At 45.9% G+C, this 17,318-nt stretch overlaps 2 protein-coding genes across 6 annotated transcripts in view; one reads left to right on the top strand and one right to left on the bottom strand.

Moving 5' to 3' along the window:
- The first annotated feature begins 667 nt into the window (after positions 1 to 667).
- On the top strand, positions 668 to 11,167 carry zgc:158785 (uncharacterized protein LOC791214 homolog). The gene is made up of 6 exons (XM_064984425.1): positions 668 to 831; positions 1,618 to 1,804; positions 3,751 to 3,907; positions 4,423 to 4,646; positions 7,782 to 7,988; positions 9,291 to 11,167. Exons 1-6 carry the CDS (start codon positions 668 to 670, stop codon positions 9,447 to 9,449), a joined length of 1,098 nt encoding a protein of 365 aa, XP_064840497.1. The 3' UTR covers positions 9,450 to 11,167.
- Positions 11,168 to 11,276: 109 nt separating this feature from the next.
- The window catches only part of lmnl3 (lamin L3), a 36,671-nt gene continuing 30,629 nt past the window's right edge, over positions 11,277 to 17,318 (bottom strand). For 2 of the 5 annotated variants that reach the window (XM_064989107.1, XM_064989070.1), the window contains exons 7-10: positions 16,164 to 16,386; positions 14,505 to 14,612; positions 14,225 to 14,341; positions 11,277 to 13,562 (exon numbers count right to left, since the gene is read on the bottom strand). In XM_064989107.1, coding sequence (XP_064845179.1) covers positions 13,344 to 13,562; positions 14,225 to 14,341; positions 14,505 to 14,612; positions 16,164 to 16,386 — 667 coding nt within the window. In that variant the 3' untranslated portion in view covers positions 11,277 to 13,343. The remainder of the gene's footprint in view (positions 13,563 to 14,224; positions 14,342 to 14,504; positions 14,613 to 16,163; positions 16,387 to 17,318) is intronic. The other 3 variants (XM_064989088.1, XM_064989079.1, XM_064989097.1) reach the window with 3 other exon arrangements.

Here is a 17,318-nt window from a genome sequence, read left to right as displayed (position 1 = left end):
AGTGTTTGTAAGTCCAAAAATTGATGGAGCAACTAATGATTCTTGCTTCAATAGGTATTACAGTTTGATTGGTGTCAACATGTTTCCCTACCACCAAGCATTATGTGCAGTTCAGATATAATAACAAATTCATCTTCATATCTGACATGGTAGTAACTAGATTCCATTAACAGTGTCTCTTATACAGAAGGATGTATAATCAAATAAGGGACCGAGAGAGGTGTTATTTCAGTTGTGATTCATCTCTCTTCTCACAGCCGCTGTAGCGTGCAGAGTGCCCTCAGTCTGGCCAGAGACTGGGATTGACTATACTGAACATAGACCTTCCATAATAGTCTTATGTATTAGTGTAAATGGCTACAGGTCATTGGTAGTGGCTATGTCAAAGCTACTTACTGTATATGGGAGCGTATTCCTGACATAATTCAATTCAAATTGGGAGTTGATTTTGCCATATTCAACCTCATAGTCAAATAGTTGGATGGTCAAACTCCTGGATTTAGCCACATGGCTTCATTGTTTTGAACTGATTCTCCTGCCAACAAATACCATTGCAAGATATATGATCACAGTGTACACTGATATTATATGATGCTAATATATTATTGTCCAAATGTGTAGCAGAACCCCACACCAGTCTGATTGAATGGCCCCCTCTGTAGCAGCCATGACCCCAGAGCAGCTCCTGGGCCCGCAGGTATGCAGTCCTGTAGGGGAAATGAAGGTCTTGCCTGAGGAGGAACGAGGGGAGGAGTCTGACCCCTGTCCCCAGGAAGTGATGGACTGCTATGGCCACTCCCCCTCAATGACTCACAGCCCCAGCACCGACAGGTGGGTCAGGAAACAAACAGACACACAACACACACACACACACAAAGGGAGGCAAGGGAGAAAGAGTGAAACACAGTGAGGAAGAGAGAGGATAAGAACACATGGTACAAGGAGGGGGGTTAGAGAAGTTATTCATAGAAGAATCCTTTAATAAGGGGATTTAAATGATGTACAATAACATTCATTGACTCTCTCTTACTGTCACGGTTTTCTGTAGGTGAAAGAGAGTCAGACCAAAATGCGGCGTGGCTATTGTGATCCATGTTTAATGGAACTGAAGAAACACGAATCAATACAAAAAAACAATAAACGTAACGAAAACCGAAACAGCCTAATACTGGTGCAAACTAACACACGACAGACATAAGGACAGGAAAAGGAACAATCACCCACAAAACCCAACACCAAACAGGCTACCTAAATATGGTTCCCAATCAGAGACAATGACTAACACCTGCCTCTGATTGAGAACCATATGAGGCCAAACACAGAAACAGGCAAACTAGACACACAACATAGAATGCCCACTCAGATCACACCCTGACCAAACAAAACATACAAAGCAAACTATGGTCAGGGTGTGACAGTACCCCCCACCCAAGGTGCGGACTCCGGCCGCAAAACCTGAACCTATTGGGGAGGGTCTGGGAGGGCATCTGTCTGCGGTGGCGGCTCTGGTGCTGGACGTGGCCCCCACTTCACCATAGTCTTAGTCCGCCTCCTTGTCCGCTCCTTGGCCTCCTAACTACGGCGACCCTACTACATAACCCACTGGACAGAGGGCAGCTCGGGACAGAGGGGCAGCTCGGGACAGAGGGGCTCTTCAGACTCCGGCAGCAGCGCGGACCGGACAGCAGCGCCGGACAGGCGGGACTCCGGCAGCGCCGGACAGGCGGACACTCCGGACGGACAGGCGGGAGACTCCGGCAGCAGCGCCGGACAGGCGGGAGACTCCGGCAGCAGCGCCGGACAGGCTGGGGAGACTCCGGCAGCACAGGAGAGGAGGAAGGCTCTGGCAGATCCCGGCTGGCTGGCGGATCTGGAAGATCCTGGCTGACTGGCGGATCTGGAAGATCTGGCTGACTGGCGGATCTGGAAGATCTGGCTGACTGGCGGATCTGGCAGATCCTGGCTGACTGGCGGATCTGGAAGAGTCTGGCTGACTGGCGGATCTGGAAGAGTCTGGCTGACTGGCGGATCTGGCTGACTGGCGGATCTGGAGTCTGGTTGACTAGCGGATCCTGGCTGACTGGCGGATCTGGAAGAGTCTGGCTGACTGGCGGATCCTGGCTGACTGGCGGATCTGGAAGATCCTGGCTAACTGGCGGATCTGGAAGATCCTGGCTGACTGGCGGATCTGGCTGAGTCTGGCTGACTGGCGGATCCTGGCTGACTGGCGGATCTGGAAGAGTCTGGCTGGAAGATCCTGGATCCTGGATCTGACTGGCGGATCCTGGCTGACTGGCGGATCTGGAAGATCCTGGCTAACTGGCGGATCTGGAAGAGTCTGGCTGACTGGCGGATCCTGGCAGACTGACGGCTCTGGCTGCTCCATGCTGACTGGCGGCTCTGGCTGTTCCATGCTGACTGGCGGCTCTGGCTGCTCCATGCTGACTGGCGGCTCTGGCTGCTCCATGCTGACTGGCGGCTCTGGCTGCTCCATGCTGACTGGCGGCTCTGGCTGCTCCATGCTGACTGGCAGCTCTGGCGGCTTCTTGCAGACTGGCAGCTCTGGCGGCTTCTTGCAGACTGGCAGCTCTGGCTGCTCCATGCAGACTGGCAGCTCTGGCTGCTCCATGCAGACTGGCAGCTCTGGCAGCTCCTTGCAGACTGGCAGCTCCTTGCAGACTGGCAGCTCCTTGCAGACTGACAGCTCCTTGCAGACTGACAGCTCTGGCTGCTCCATGCAGACTGGCAGCTCCATGCAGACTGGCAGCTCTGGCTGCTCCATACAGACTGGCAGCTCTGGCTGCTCCATACAGACTGGCAGCTCTGGCGGCTTCTTGCAGACTGGCAGCTCCTTGCAGACTGGCAGCTCTGGCTGCTCCTTGCAGACTGGCAGCTCCTTGCAGATTGACAGCTCCTTGCAGACTGACAGCTCTGGCTGCTCCATGCAGACTGGCATCTCTGGCTGCTCCATGCAGACTGGCAGCTCTGGCTCCTCCATGCAGACTGGCAGCTCTGGCTGCTCCATGCAGACTGGCAGCTCTGGCTGCGCTGAACAGGCAGGAGACTCCAGCAGCGCTGTAGAGGACGAAGGCTCTGGCAGCGCTAAACAGGTGGGAGACTCCGGCAGTGCAGGAGAGGAGGAAGGCTCTGGCAGCGCTGGAGAGGCGAGGCGCACTGTAGGGCTGATGTGTGGTGCTGGCACTGGTGGTACTGGGCCGAGGACACGCACAGGAAGCCTGGTGCGGGGAGCTGCCACCGGAGGGCTGGTGCGTGGAGGTGGTACTGGGTAGACCGGACCGTGCAGGCGCACTGGAGCTCTTGAGCACCGAGCCTGCCCAACCTTACCTGGTTGAATACTCCCGGTCGCTCTGCCAGTGCGGCGAGGTGGAATAGCCCGCACTGTGCTATGCAGGCGAACCGGGGACACCGTGTGCAAGGCTGGTGCCATGTAAGCCGGCTCAAAGACGCTCACTCTAGCCCGGCCGATATGTGGAGCTGGAATGTACCGCACCGGGCTATGCACCGGCACTGGGGACACCGTGCGCACCACAGCATAACACGGTGCCTGGCCAGTCTCTCTAGCCCCCCAGTAACCACAGGAAGTTGACGCAGGTCTCCTACCTGGCATCGCCATACTTCCTGTGAGCCCCCCCCAAGAAATTTTTGGGGCTGACTCTCGGACTTCGTACCGCGTCGCCGTGCTTGCTTCTCCAACTCTATTCTTCTATACCCCTCTTCGCACTGCTCCAGCGAATCCCAGGCGGGCTCCGGCACTCTCCCTGGGTCGACCGCCCGCCTGTCTATTTCCTCCCAAGTCGTATAATCCAGACTTCGTATCTCCTGCTGCCGTTGCCTGTTGTCACGCCGCTTGGTCCTGTTGTGGTGGGTGATTCTGTCACGGTTTTCTGTAGGTGAAAGAGAGTCAGACCAAAATGCGGAGTGGCTATTGTGATCCATGTTTAATGAAACTGAATCAATACAAAAAAACAATAAACGTAACGAAAACCGAAACTGCCTAATACTGGTGCAAACTAACACACGGCAGACATAAGGACAGGAAAAGGAACAATCACCCACAAAACCCAACACCAAACAGGCTACCTAAATATGGTTCCCAATCAGAGACAATGACTAACACCTGCCTCTGATTGAGAACCATATCAGGCCACAGAAACAGGCAAACTAGACACACAACATAGAATGCCCACTCAGATCACACCCTGACCAAACAAAACATATAAACATACAAAGCAAACTATGGTCAGGGTGTGACACTTACATCCTTGTCTGGGTCTCAAATGTCTCCTTATTCCCTATATAGTGCACTACTTTAGATCAGAGCCATGTGGTGTCAAATAAAGGGAATAGTGTGCCATTAGGGACTCCTCCCTGGACTCTCTGTTTTGCCCTGTGTTGACTTAGTCTCTCTGTTGTCCTGCAGTCTTAGCAGTGAGGAGCCCTTCTGTCGTATCTGCCACGAGGGAGGGGGTGTCGGGGAGCTGCTCTCCCCTTGTGAGTGTGCAGGGACGCTGGCCATGGTCCATCGGGGCTGCCTGGAACACTGGCTCACTGCCTCTAACAGCAGCCGCTGTGAACTCTGCCACCACCAGTACGCCCTGGAGAGACTGCCCAAGCCACTCACTGAGGTAGGGAGAAAGAGTAGGGTGAAGTGACCCCTAGATGCTGATCTTGGGTCAGTTTATCATTTCCCCCCACCAGGTTAGGATTAAGGGAGGGGAAGCTGATCCTAGATCTGTACTTCATGGACATTTTACTGTGGCGTTAGGTGAGACGGAGACATATGCGCTCACATGCATGAAGGCATAGACACATGCAAGCAAACACACACACTCAAGCACACATACACAAACAAATGCACACTCATAAGCAAACACACACATGTGCACTTCCGGGAGAAAGGATACACACACCAGAGGAGGCTGGTTGGGGGGAGCTATAGTAGGATGGGCTCGTTGTAATTAATGGTTGAACTGCAATTAATCGAACGGAGTCAAACATGGTACAAAATAGATGTCATAAAAAACACCATAAAACTACAGTAAAATAGTCATCACATACAGTGCATTTGGAAAGTATTCAGACCGCTTTCCTTTTCTACATTCATTTTGTTACATTACAGCCTTATTCTACAATTGATTGAATTATAATTTTTCCTTATTAATCTACACACAATACCCCATAATGACAAAGTGAAAACAGTTTTGGGGGATTTTTTTTGCAAATGTATATATTTTTTAAAATACCTTATTTACATAAGTATTCAGACCCTTTGCTTATGAGACTCGAAATTGAGCTCAGGTGCATCCTTTTTCCACTGATCATCCTAGAGATGTTTCTACAACTTGAAGTCCACCTGTGGTAAATTGAATTGATTGGACATGATTTAGAAAGGCACACACCTGTCTATATAAGGTCCCACAGTTGACAGTGCAAGCCAGAACAAAAACCAAGCCATGAGGTCAAAGGAATTGTCCGTAGAGCTCCAAGACAGGATTGTGTCGAGGCACAGATCTGGGAAAGGATCAATCGGGAAGAAGGGCATTGGTCAGGAAGGTGACCAAAAACCCGATTGTCACTCTGACAGAGCTCCTCTGTGGAGATGGGAGAACCTTCCAGAACGACAACCATCTCTGCAGCACTCCACCAATCAGGCCTTTACGGTAGAGTGGCCAGACAGAAGCCACTCCTCAGTAAAAGGCACATGACAGCCCGCTTGGAGTTTGCCAAAAGGCACCTAAAGGACTCAGAACATGAGAAACAAGATTCTATGGTCTGATGAAACCAAGATTCAACTCTTTGGCCTGAATGCCATGTGTCACATCTGGAGGAACCCTGGCACCATCCCTACAATGAAGCATGATGGTGGCAGCATCATGCTGTGGGGATATTTTTCAGAGGCAGGGACTGGGAGAGTTATCAGGATCGAGGGAAAGCTGAATGGAGTACAGAAAGAACCTTGATGAAAACCTGCTCCAGATCATTCAGGACCTCAGAAGGGGGCGAAAGTTCACCTTCCAATAGGACAATGACCCTAAGCACACAGTCAAGACAAAGCAGGTGTAGCTTTGGGACAAGTCTCTGAATGTCCTTGAGTGGTACAGCCAGAGCCCGGACTTGAACCCGATCAAACATCTCTGCAGAGACCTGAAAATTGCTGTGCAGCAACGCTGCCAAAGGTAATTCAACAAAGTACTGAGTAAAGGGTCAGAATATTTATGTAAATGTGATATTTTCAGTTTGTTTATTTGATTAACTTTGCTAAAAATACAAATAAAACATTTTGTTCTTTGTTATTATGGGGTACAGTGTGAAGATTGATGAGGGGGAAAAAACAATTTAATACGTTTTAGAATAAGACTGTAAAGTAACAAAATGTAAAAAAAAATTCACTTCCTGAATTGACTCAATTGAAATGGAATTTACCCCAACCCACCTGTCACTTAATTTCAAACCCATTAAGGAATATACAAACTGCTGTCTCAAAGATTGTTTTCTTCTCTTCTATGAAGACTAACATTATTGAGAATGCAGATAGATATATAATGTGTAGAACTGTAACGATTCCCTATTCTACAGTCCACATAACCCTATCTATTCTATTCAATACATTTCTATCTGGCCAATGTGTAACAATTCACCCTCCTGTACAGAGCCCCTAGCTGGATTCACATTGGAGTGTCTGATGTCACTGACTGCTTTTACCAGTAAAGCCACTTAGCCAGAGAAACAGATTAGATGGTGTTTCCTGTCACTAGCTGTAGCTGAGCTGCAGCTGCTCCATAGAGTTTGATAGATGGTTCACTTGGCCCAAACACTGTTTTAGCATGGGCACAGTGATATCAAGGGCTTTCATCATTGTGAAGTAGTCAACTGGGTGGGACTTGCAATGGCTTAAGGAAGGATCCCAGAATTTCATCCAGGTCAGCAGAAGGGGTCAGCCAATGAAATATATTCCTGAGAAAACATTCCATAATGGCAGGTGGCAGTGAATAACTAACCTTGGCTTTAGCCTATACTTCCAGATTATACACACTCCAGCACAGTAAGTGGTGCTATGCACCTTTTCTGTTTATTTAGAAACTGGCAATTCCCTCTCAGAAGTAGAAAAAGAGGGGATTGACTACTTTAAATGGAGACAGCATTGCCCTTTATGGCACTGCCCATGCTGAAACAGAAGCAGCCATTGCAAAGGTATGAGCTTTGTAATGCATCTCTATGAGATTCCTCAGGACAGGATAGGACATTACGTCGTCTTGTATTAATGGTCTCCTCCCAGCCTATCGCAAGTGTGTTGGCCACTGGCACCGGGTAATCTGTTAAGAACCATGTGTTGTATGGAGGGAGCTAATGTACGAGACACACACACACAGAGTAGGAGAGAAAACAACAGCTGACCTGACAGATGAATGGAGATATGGCCTGGATCATCACCACCGCGTTCAATATTCAGTGGTTCACATTTTAAAGTCTCAAATTCTAAAGTGAAATGTGATTTTCGATACTCATCCAAAAGCCAACACAATCTAGTGTAGATACTGTACTTGTACATAACAAGGATTTAGATGGTTCTGTTGTCTGGTTTACCCACTCTAACTTTATGTTCCCTGGCCTCCTCTCTGTGTCAGTGAACGACACATATGAAGTCATGCGATGCTTAATGTCATTTTGAATTGAACTGATATTACCGTCATTCTATCCATTCTAATTACAGTACATACCCCACCTCCCCCGTCCCCTTTCTCCCTCCCTCCCTTCCTCAGTGGCTGGGCTCACCAGCCATGCAGCACCAGAGACGGACGCTCTGTGGTGACGTCATCTGCTTCCTGTTCATCACGCCGCTGGCTAGCCTATCAGGATGGCTGTGTGTGCAGGGTGCCATGGACCTGTATTTCAGTAACAGTATGGAGGCTGTTGGACTCATGGTGCTCACCCTGGCTCTCTTCACCATCTACTGCTTCTGGACTGTGGTGAGTTGTTGGGGCTGTTGTGGGTTGGGGTTACATTGGGATTGTGTATCGCAGTGGAGGCTGGTGGGAGGAGCTATAGGAGGACAGGCTGGAATGGAATAAACGGAACAGTATCAAACACACAGAAACCATGTTTGACTCCGTTCCATTTCTTCCGTTCCAGCCATTACAATGAGCCCGTCCTCCTATAGCTCCTTCCTCCAGCTTCCACTGGTATATAGTGTAATGGTGGAACAAAGTAAATATAATGACTAATAAAACTATAATTATTAAAGGGTTCATGCAAGATTGTTTCTACTTCCCCAGAGTCAGCTGAACTCAAGGACACATTTTTAAGTCTCTGTGGCCAGTATAAAGAAAGCTAGAGGTAGTTTCACCAATGCTAACTAGCGTTAGCGCAATGACAATCTCTATGGGATCAGCTAGCTGATTGTGCTAACGCTAGCTGATCCCATAGACTTCCATTCATTACTATCTATCAGAGATGATACTGTAAACCATAGACAGCTGTTATTGGGCAGTTTCCCATTTAAAACCTTTTTAATGTGTACGTGGACGTTCCCTCTCTCAAGAGAGCATCTTTGAGCATGCTTACCTATGTACGCTCACGTGGAAAGCATGCTTAAGCGAGAGAGGGAACGTCTACTAACACAGACAGGAAGCAAAGATTAACTGACTTTTTGCGACGTTTTCATTGTCCACCATCTTTGCTGTCCGTTTTCTTCAGTTTGGTGCCGAATCAACATGGCCCTGGTTGGGGAAGTAAACAAACACAGTTTGCATAAGTGAAGTCACCTGTGTTTAAATTAAAGGGGAAGTTAAGTATTTTACAACTTAATGTTAGATGGATCCTCACCCGGAAGGCAGTCGATGCACCAGGAGAGATTGTAATCCATGGTTCTGTTTTTTTAGAACAGCCACTACAAACTTCCCTGACTTAAAGAGAAATTTCACAGTTTTCCCTTGTCATACTCATCATCTCCAGCACCACCGCAACATCAACATGTGTGAAAATGGTGCGTTTCTATGTTTTGTAGTAAAAAAGATAGAGGAAGATAAACGTTTCCAATGACATCTGTGTGCATCATGTGATTTTAACCATCTATGAGTAGGCATTGCCGACCAATTGGTTGATGTCATTTGAAACACTTATCTTCCTCTATCTTTATTAATACAAAACATAGAAATGCGCCATTTTCACATATGTTGATGTTGGGGTGGTGCTGGAGTGAACATGAAGTTTAAAAAATGTCCCTTTAAGCCACTGTCTGGTAAAAATCAACTGCTCTCTTCCACCACCAGGTGTCGCTGCGCTATCACATCCACCTGTTCAGGACATGGAAACAGACAGACCAGAGAGTTAGGCTACAGATCCCCCGACCAGCACGAACCATGCACACACACCACACACTGAACCTCAGCTTCCTTAGCAAGGACACCAGAAAGGAGACTGTGGTGTAGATGGAGTGGAACTGGGTGCAGTGTCCACAATACTTTGGCAAGAAGACTGTGATGTAGCCAGAATGGGACGGGGTCTAGTGTCACATTTCTAGTCTCACATTTAACAGGTCCCCAGTGTCTGGTCTGGAGCGTGAAGTCACAAGCTCTGCTGGTTGGCTACTGCATAGCAACCTAGTGGTGCCAAAAGCCCTGGTCTGCCCTAAAAAGCCTATGTCAACCATCGCCAGAACGGCCAAACATATATATTTTTACGCCCGTTTTGGACTCCAAAATGTGTTTATTATGATCAAGCTCAATCCCGATGGTGAATTATTTAAAAGTTCGCTACAAATCGAGAAATTGTATTAAATAGTGATCCATTCTGACTGCTACATTTGTCATCACACAGGATCAGGTGCTGACTCAGACCAATCAGGGACCATAAAGCTACGAGCAGGCTCTCTCAGGCAGGATGAAAACGACTACATCGACCATGATCCTTCACTAGTTACTGCCACTTTCACCATGACCCTTAGTGATTCTTTGGTGCCATTCAGCAATATGGTCCGCTTCAAATTCAATAATTCCATGCGCCATCGGGAGCTTTCATAGGAACACGTGGATGACGTCAGCGCTATCACCAACTACTGGTTTCAATGTCTATGGTTTCCTGGGCAAGGATACTTTGGTGTAGCTGGAGTGGGACTGGTCCCAGTATCCACTGTACGCTCAGCAAGGAGACAATGACATGAGCAAGGAGACTGTGGTGTAGCTGGATTGAAACCAGGCCAGATCTCACTAAGGATACAGTGGTGTTGCTGTAATGGGACTGGGCCCAGTCCTCATGCTGCTTCAACAAGGATACAAGGTTAATTTCTATTAGAATAAGGCCCTGTCTTGACACTTTTTTAACAAACACATGGAACAAGGAGACAGCAATGAAAATGTTCTACCAAGGAACCTTCAGAGGACCAAACCTTTCTCTGCGGAGAAGACTTTTTATATATTTATAGACACCAGCCTTTGAGACTTGAACTCAGTTGAACATAACTATTTTCTAAAGACTGTCATTATTCTCATCACTCTTTTACAAAACAATGAAATTGATGTCCCACTCCCAATTGATGTTGGGCCCAGAGTTTTTTCCAACCCTGTTCCCAGACTATGAAAAAAAAACTCTTGGACTCTAAGAATGACTAGTTATCGTTCACTAAACACATTTTGTTACACCTGAAAATAACCACCTTAGTTAGACCTGCAAACATCTTTAAATGACATTTCACTCAAAAAGTTTGTTAGAAATTTGTAGCTATATTCCTCAATGATGAAGAGTCTAATTTCCTGGTTTCCTGTTTCTCAACAATCAATGTTGTGGGATGTGGCTACGTTTTTACATCAGAATACTTTGAGGTTTGAAAACGTCTGACAAACTTTGACTTGAAAGTGTAATGTCCCTTTAAGTGACATTTGAAAACAATCTTTCCTGAGGACCACAAAGTCAGAAGTGTTGCTTTGACGATCTGTGGTGTTTATACAAATCTTTAGTTCCACTTTATACTAAGTTTGTCACTACAAACACTGTGGCTAATTACTGTTGTAATATCACTACTGGAGTAACTTCAGCATTACTACAGAGGTATAAGAGAAGCATTTTATGTAAAGGGTTATCCATAGTCTTTCCAGGCACAGGCTGTACCAAACCACACCAACAATAAACCAAACACTGACATTCGTTAAGGAACAATCTTTATTGAAATCAGAAGTATTTTGGTGCATAAGGACAAAGCCAACATTGACTTTCTTCAGACGTCAATCAGACGTTCAGAGGATGTTACAGTTATTTTATAAATAGAAAGAAAATAAAGTTTCAGAAATAAAATAAGAAACAATATTGCAAAGCCACCAAAGTACCTGTCAATCACAGGAAAAGCATCCTGTCCACATACTTCAGGATGAACATGAAACATGTCCACATTATATCATGGATATATTCAGTGTATAACTCCTCTCTCAATGGCAAAAAGTGCTGCAGTTTAAAGGGTAAAAACACCAGAAAACATTCATCTTACAGTTAGTTATAGTACTAACATACTGTAATACCATACAAGTGGAACAATCTGTCATTTTCCCAAACAGGATTTTAAACAGTCAGGACACAAGGCATATTCATACTGTATGACAAATGAAACATTTTCTTAAAAACCTTGACAATTGAATGATGTGGCATTAAAGACAGTAAGGGGCACATGAATGTCACTCGCAGCAGGCGGGAGGAGAGACGTGTTAGGAACGCCAGAGTAGCAGGACAAACGCCATGTCGCTGCTTAAAGAATACAAGCCTGGTCCCAGATCTGTCTGTGCTGTTTAGACAAATGACCATAGGAGTTGACTCGACAGCACTAACAGATCTGCAACTTTAAAGGGCTACCCACAATTTTTCCAGGTACAGGCAACTATACAATCAGCCAAACTCTTGCATCTGCATTGAAATCACACACATTTGTGTAGCAGTGCTCCCAAATCACCATCAAGCTCCCACAGGGCACATAAATAATATCATTGGTGACATGGCCAGTGTCAAATGACACCCACTTCCCTGTGCAGTGCCCACGCTGTGGTTCATGGCAAAGTAACGCACTATGTAGGGGATAGGATGTCATTGTAGCCTTTCCAGTGGTATTCCTGGGAATTCCCGGGTCAGATGCAGTGTTCTCAGGTCAGAATTGTGACAGGAGGAAGGTGGAGTTACATAACAGAGCAACTCTCGTTTGTTCCCCCCGGAGCCTGGAAAACATACAACACAGTCAGTGAAGAGATACACACACTCAGCCTCTTGACACAGGCCTCGTGCAAACACTCAAACATACAATTAGTACAGCAATGATCACTCACACACCTCACACAAACAATTAGACTCATAATGTGTGCGTTGGCCAGCACACAGCAAGCATGGTTCATGCAGGGGTGAGGAACACACAGCAAGCTGAGCAAGCGGTGTCATCACACGGGAGGAACAGCAGCCATTTGCAATGAGGTGTTGCAGGCCACTTCATTTTGGATGCACCCTAGGGGGTACTTAAGCCCACAGGCTCTGTTCAAAACTAGTGCTTTAAGAACCATTTTGATATTAAAAGAACATTTTGAAATGATTATGGATTATGTATTAGAAATGTGTATGGTGCCATTCAGTCATTGGAATAGGCTGATAGACGCCAAGCAGAGAGTTTCCAACCATGTCATTTTGTTTGGCATCTGATAATTTTAGTGCCATTTTTTAAGATCATTTTGCCATCATCATCAGCAGCTTTGTTCAAAATACCTGGAATGTCTTCATTACCCAAACCTGGAACTGTGTGAAAGAGCCAGACCTTGTGTGTTGTACATGTGAAGATCATTGCAATCAGGAACTCACACGTATTGATTGGATTTCTGGATAAATGGGAAATGAGTTGGAACCTCCAGTACCTGCATTTGTGTCTAAAAGAAATGGCTATTTAAGAATGTTGGACCCCACAAAAGCCATAACTAGTGTCCTATATAGGGAATAGAATGCCATATGGAACTTACTATGGCACCCTACAGGTTAGGTTATGGAGCATTAAGAGCTGTAGTAGGGATTAGACAAACAGGGGCTTCGACGCAAATGGCACCCTCATCTTTATTGTGCCCTATATAGGGAATAGGGGGCGATTTGAGACACATCCAGGGAGTCAACAGCCACGCTGTCGACAGTCACCTCACCTCCATCGGTCTGTGTCATGAGACAGGCTGTTCACAACACCAGGCAGCACTTCCTTTTCCTTCTCTTGGGCTTTTCCATCAAGGGGAATGGAGATCAAAAACACAGTACTGATCAGTTTCCCCTGGGTACAGGTCTGGGTACAGCATTTACCTGTCTGCTGAGGAGCAGCGTGTTTAGACGTTTTCTGAGGGAGGGAGGTAGGTAGGTATGCATGCATGCATGGATGTATGTATGCGTAGACAGATCAGTGTGGATTTACACATCCCCTGGGGGGTGTGTGTGTTTACCTGTCTCCTGAGGTAGTGAACATCACTCCCTTCCATAAACTCTTCATCAACCTCCACATCGGAGTCTTCTGCTCCTCTCTCCTGCACACGCAGCTCTGCGGTCTCCTAGTGATGATAAACAATGAACATCAAACACAGCTGTACTGATTGGAGTAGGGTGAGGTTTCCCCCTAGACGCTGATTTTGAGTCAGTTTTCCATTTCCCCCACTAACGGTTAAGATTTGAACTGGCGGAGGGGAAGCTGATCCTAGATCTAAACCTAGAGAAAACTTCACTCTGCTGCAAATTCCTTACACTAATGGTGGCATTCCAGTTCATCTTATTTGCAGGGTACTTAAATCATTGTTACACTTGTATAAATCGTGAGACACAAAACACTTCTCCGGGTCTTGTGAGATATCAAGCGTCTCAGAGTAGGAGTGCTGATCTAGGATCAGGTCCCCCCTGTCCATGTCATCTTATTCATTGTGTTGTAAAAGGCTGAGAGGTTTGATACATATGGCCCCAGATCCATCTACGTAGCACAGCTGCAATGAAGACAACCTGAAATGCAACAGACATCTCTGCGAGCTTAGGAGCTTAAAGATCTTTGCAAGATGGCTATTAGAGAAGTGCACGAGGATAGAAATCAAATTAACTATAGTCACCCGTGTACAAGGATATGAATGAAATTAACTTGATTTCCCCTGGTGCACAAAAATATAGAAATGTATTAAGTAGATTGGGCCAGTAGACTGGGTCGTGGTGGCCAGTAAGGATGGGTCACCTCTTCATCTGGGTTCAGTAGGGTGACAATCACGTTGTTGACCGGACCCCAGTTCCTCTGGTTCTTCATGACCAGGTCACCTGGAGAGGCCTCTACGCCTGCCTCTGAACCCCAGATCTGACACACACACAATCACAGTCCCACACGGTCAGCTGGCAACAATGCATGTTTTAAATGTTATTTCAGTTTTGGAGATGAGGACCATTGTATATGGAGGCCTGATTAGTTTCTCCCAATACGTACATGCGTATGTGTGTATTAGGTGCATGTGTGTACTCACAGTGAGGGTGTTGCCCCCAGCCAGTATGTAGGAAGGGGGGATCTGAAAGAACAGTTCAGGAGAGTCTAGGTGACTGCTCCTCACCACCCAGCCTCCTAGTGGCTGCTCCTGGAACAGCAGAAAAAAACAGCCAGGTCGTATTCATTAGGCATGTCCAATAAGGACTGCTTGTTCTGTTACAAAACATTTACAACGGTGAGCCCGAATGAATACAATCCAGTTGAAATTCAGATTGGGGACAGTGGCACGTTCAGCTGGGCGTAATGGAGCAAAATGTTTTGCAATGGAAAACAATGGTCTCTTTTCTAAATTGGACAAGTTCAAGTTGCGCTTCCGGTTTAAAAACCCTTCGCACCTACTGAACACAACCCAGATCTTTCACACAGTTTCAGAGACTGGAATCCTTGTCAGGATACATTTGCATTGCAATGACAAAACACAGGTTAGTAAACACAAAACACTGGACTTAAAGAGAATCTCAATGACACCCTATCCCTCATCTAGTACTCTACTGGTTAACCAGTGGCCTGGGTGACTTTAGAGACTACTGGTTAACCAGTGGCCTGGGTGACTTTAGAGACTACTGGTTAACCAGTGGCCTGGGTGACTTTAGAGACTACTGGTTAACCAGTGGCCTGGGTGACTTTAGAGACTACTGGTTAACCAGTGGCCTGGGTGACTTTAGACTCAAAGTAGTACACTAAGGAGAGACTTTAGAGACTACTGGTTAACCATTGGCCTGGGTGACTTTAGACACTACTGGTTAACCAGTGGCCTGGGTGACTTTAGACTGAAAGTAGTACACTAAGGAGAGACGTAGAGCTTCACTTGAAGATTGAATCCTTATTAATGGTCAAACTACCTTGTCCTTTTTTATATTACAACAAAGAAATTACAAACACTTATTTCCATCTCTGACATCATCGCACTGCAGGATAGAAGAATTAAATATGTACTGCATTTCATAACCATGCTGCAGGATAGAAGAACTAAATATGTACTGCATTTCATAACCATGCTGCATGATAGAAGAACTAAATATGTACTGCATTTCATAACCATGCTGCAGGATAGAAGAACTAAATATGTACTGCATTTCATAACCATGCTGCAGGATAGAAGAACTAAATATGTACTGCATTTCATAACCATGCTGCACGATAGAAGAACTAAATATGTACTGCATTTCATAACCATGCTGCACGATAGAAGAGCACAATATGTACTGCATTTCATAACCATGCTGCACGATAGAAGAGCACAATATGTACTGCATTTCATAACCATGCTGCACGATAGTAGAGCACAATATGTACTGCATTTCATAACCATGCTGCACGATAGTAGAGCACAATATGTACTGCATTTTATAACCATGCTGCACGATAGTAGAGCACAATATGTACTGCATTTCATAACCATGCTGCACGACGCTCCTCAGCTCAGCAACAACAATAACAATGCTGGTGGGGCGGCCAGGGGCACCGTTTCCCCCTACTGTGGATTCCATCTTTAATTGGTCAGAGTGGGTGGTAAGTTCCCAGACTCTCCTAATTGGTCAGAGTGGGTGGTAAGTTCCCAGACTCTCCTAATTGGTCAGAGTGGGTGGTAAGTTCCCAGACTCTCCTAATTGGTCAGAGCAAGGCAGTAGGTAGGTACCTTCTCAGAGTTGTTCTTCAGTGTGACGTAGTTCCCCTTCAGGTCTATCTCCGACACCATCATGTGACTGTGGGCCTTGGCGTGCTGCGAGACCTTGTAGGCTGGCGAGGACCCCGTGCCACCTTCGTTCTTGCGTTTCTTCCCGCGGACAACTCGGCGGGCGCCGTGTGCGTGTGTGCGTGCCACGGCCCCATGCTGGGAGGGGCTCGGGGAGAGGTGGAGTCTGGAAACACAGAACAACGTCAGGGAGATGTTTGGGAAACCCTGGTTTCTCTGTTTTATCTACTGTGCTCCATACCTGCTGCCATCTAGTGACTTGTTTTATGTAGGACTCCCTTGTTCTCACTAAATAAACCCTCCCCTATTCAAGACCACGACTACTTTGTCTTTCCTAATACTTCTAACCTTAACATGCATTTTTGATAATATATCTACATCACAATTTTGAATGAATGAATGAATAATAATAAATACATACATACATACATACATACATACTACATACATACACACTCACATACATACATACACATACATACACATACACATTACATACATACATACATACATACATACATACACAGAGGACATACATACATACATACATACATACATACATACATACATACATACATACATACATACATACATACATACCCTACTGCTGTGTGGCTCAGATGGTAGAGCACATGCAACACCAGGTTTGTGGGTTCGATTCCCACAGAGGACCAGTACGAACAAATATGAAAATGTAAGCACTCACTACTGTAAGTCACTCTGGATAAGAGCTCTGCTAAATGACTAAAATGGAAATGCCGTTTACTATGTTGTGTCCACCAATGACTATTCTGTAACCACTTCCTCTTCAAATCAGGGTTAAGTAGAATATGGTTTGTTCAAAACATTGTTACTCCCTGATGAAGGCCAGTTTAAATAAAGGGTTTTAAACTAATTATAAGAAGAGTGTCTTGGTCCTCTTAGTTTTTTATGTTTGGTGAAAGGTGTGTGTGTGTGTGTGTGTATGAAATTAAGGTTGCAAATATTTTAATAATTCGGGGTTTGAACTTAGGCAAGTCAGTTAAGAACAAATTCTTATTTTCAATGACGGCCTAGGAACAGTGGGTTAACTGCCTGTTAGTCCAACACGGGGTTTGA

Source organism: Oncorhynchus masou, chromosome 2 (genome assembly GCF_036934945.1).
Source record: "Oncorhynchus masou masou isolate Uvic2021 chromosome 2, UVic_Omas_1.1, whole genome shotgun sequence".
NCBI lineage: Eukaryota > Metazoa > Chordata > Actinopteri > Salmoniformes > Salmonidae > Oncorhynchus > Oncorhynchus masou.
This window is presented reverse-complemented; position numbering and strand designations above follow the sequence as displayed.

What these genes read in the sequence shown, in the direction of transcription:
- zgc:158785 (XM_064984425.1), top strand. Translation starts at nt 668, where the DNA reads ATGACCCCAGAGCAGCTCCTGGGCCCGCAGGTATGCAGTCCTGTAGGG. An exon ending in TGCCCAAGCCACTCACTGAG is followed by an intron (nt 4,647 to 7,781) that starts GTAGGGAGAAAG and finishes TCCCTTCCTCAG; the next exon opens with TGGCTGGGCTCACCAGCCAT. An exon ending in TCTACTGCTTCTGGACTGTG is followed by an intron (nt 7,989 to 9,290) that starts GTGAGTTGTTGG and finishes TTCCACCACCAG; the next exon opens with GTGTCGCTGCGCTATCACAT.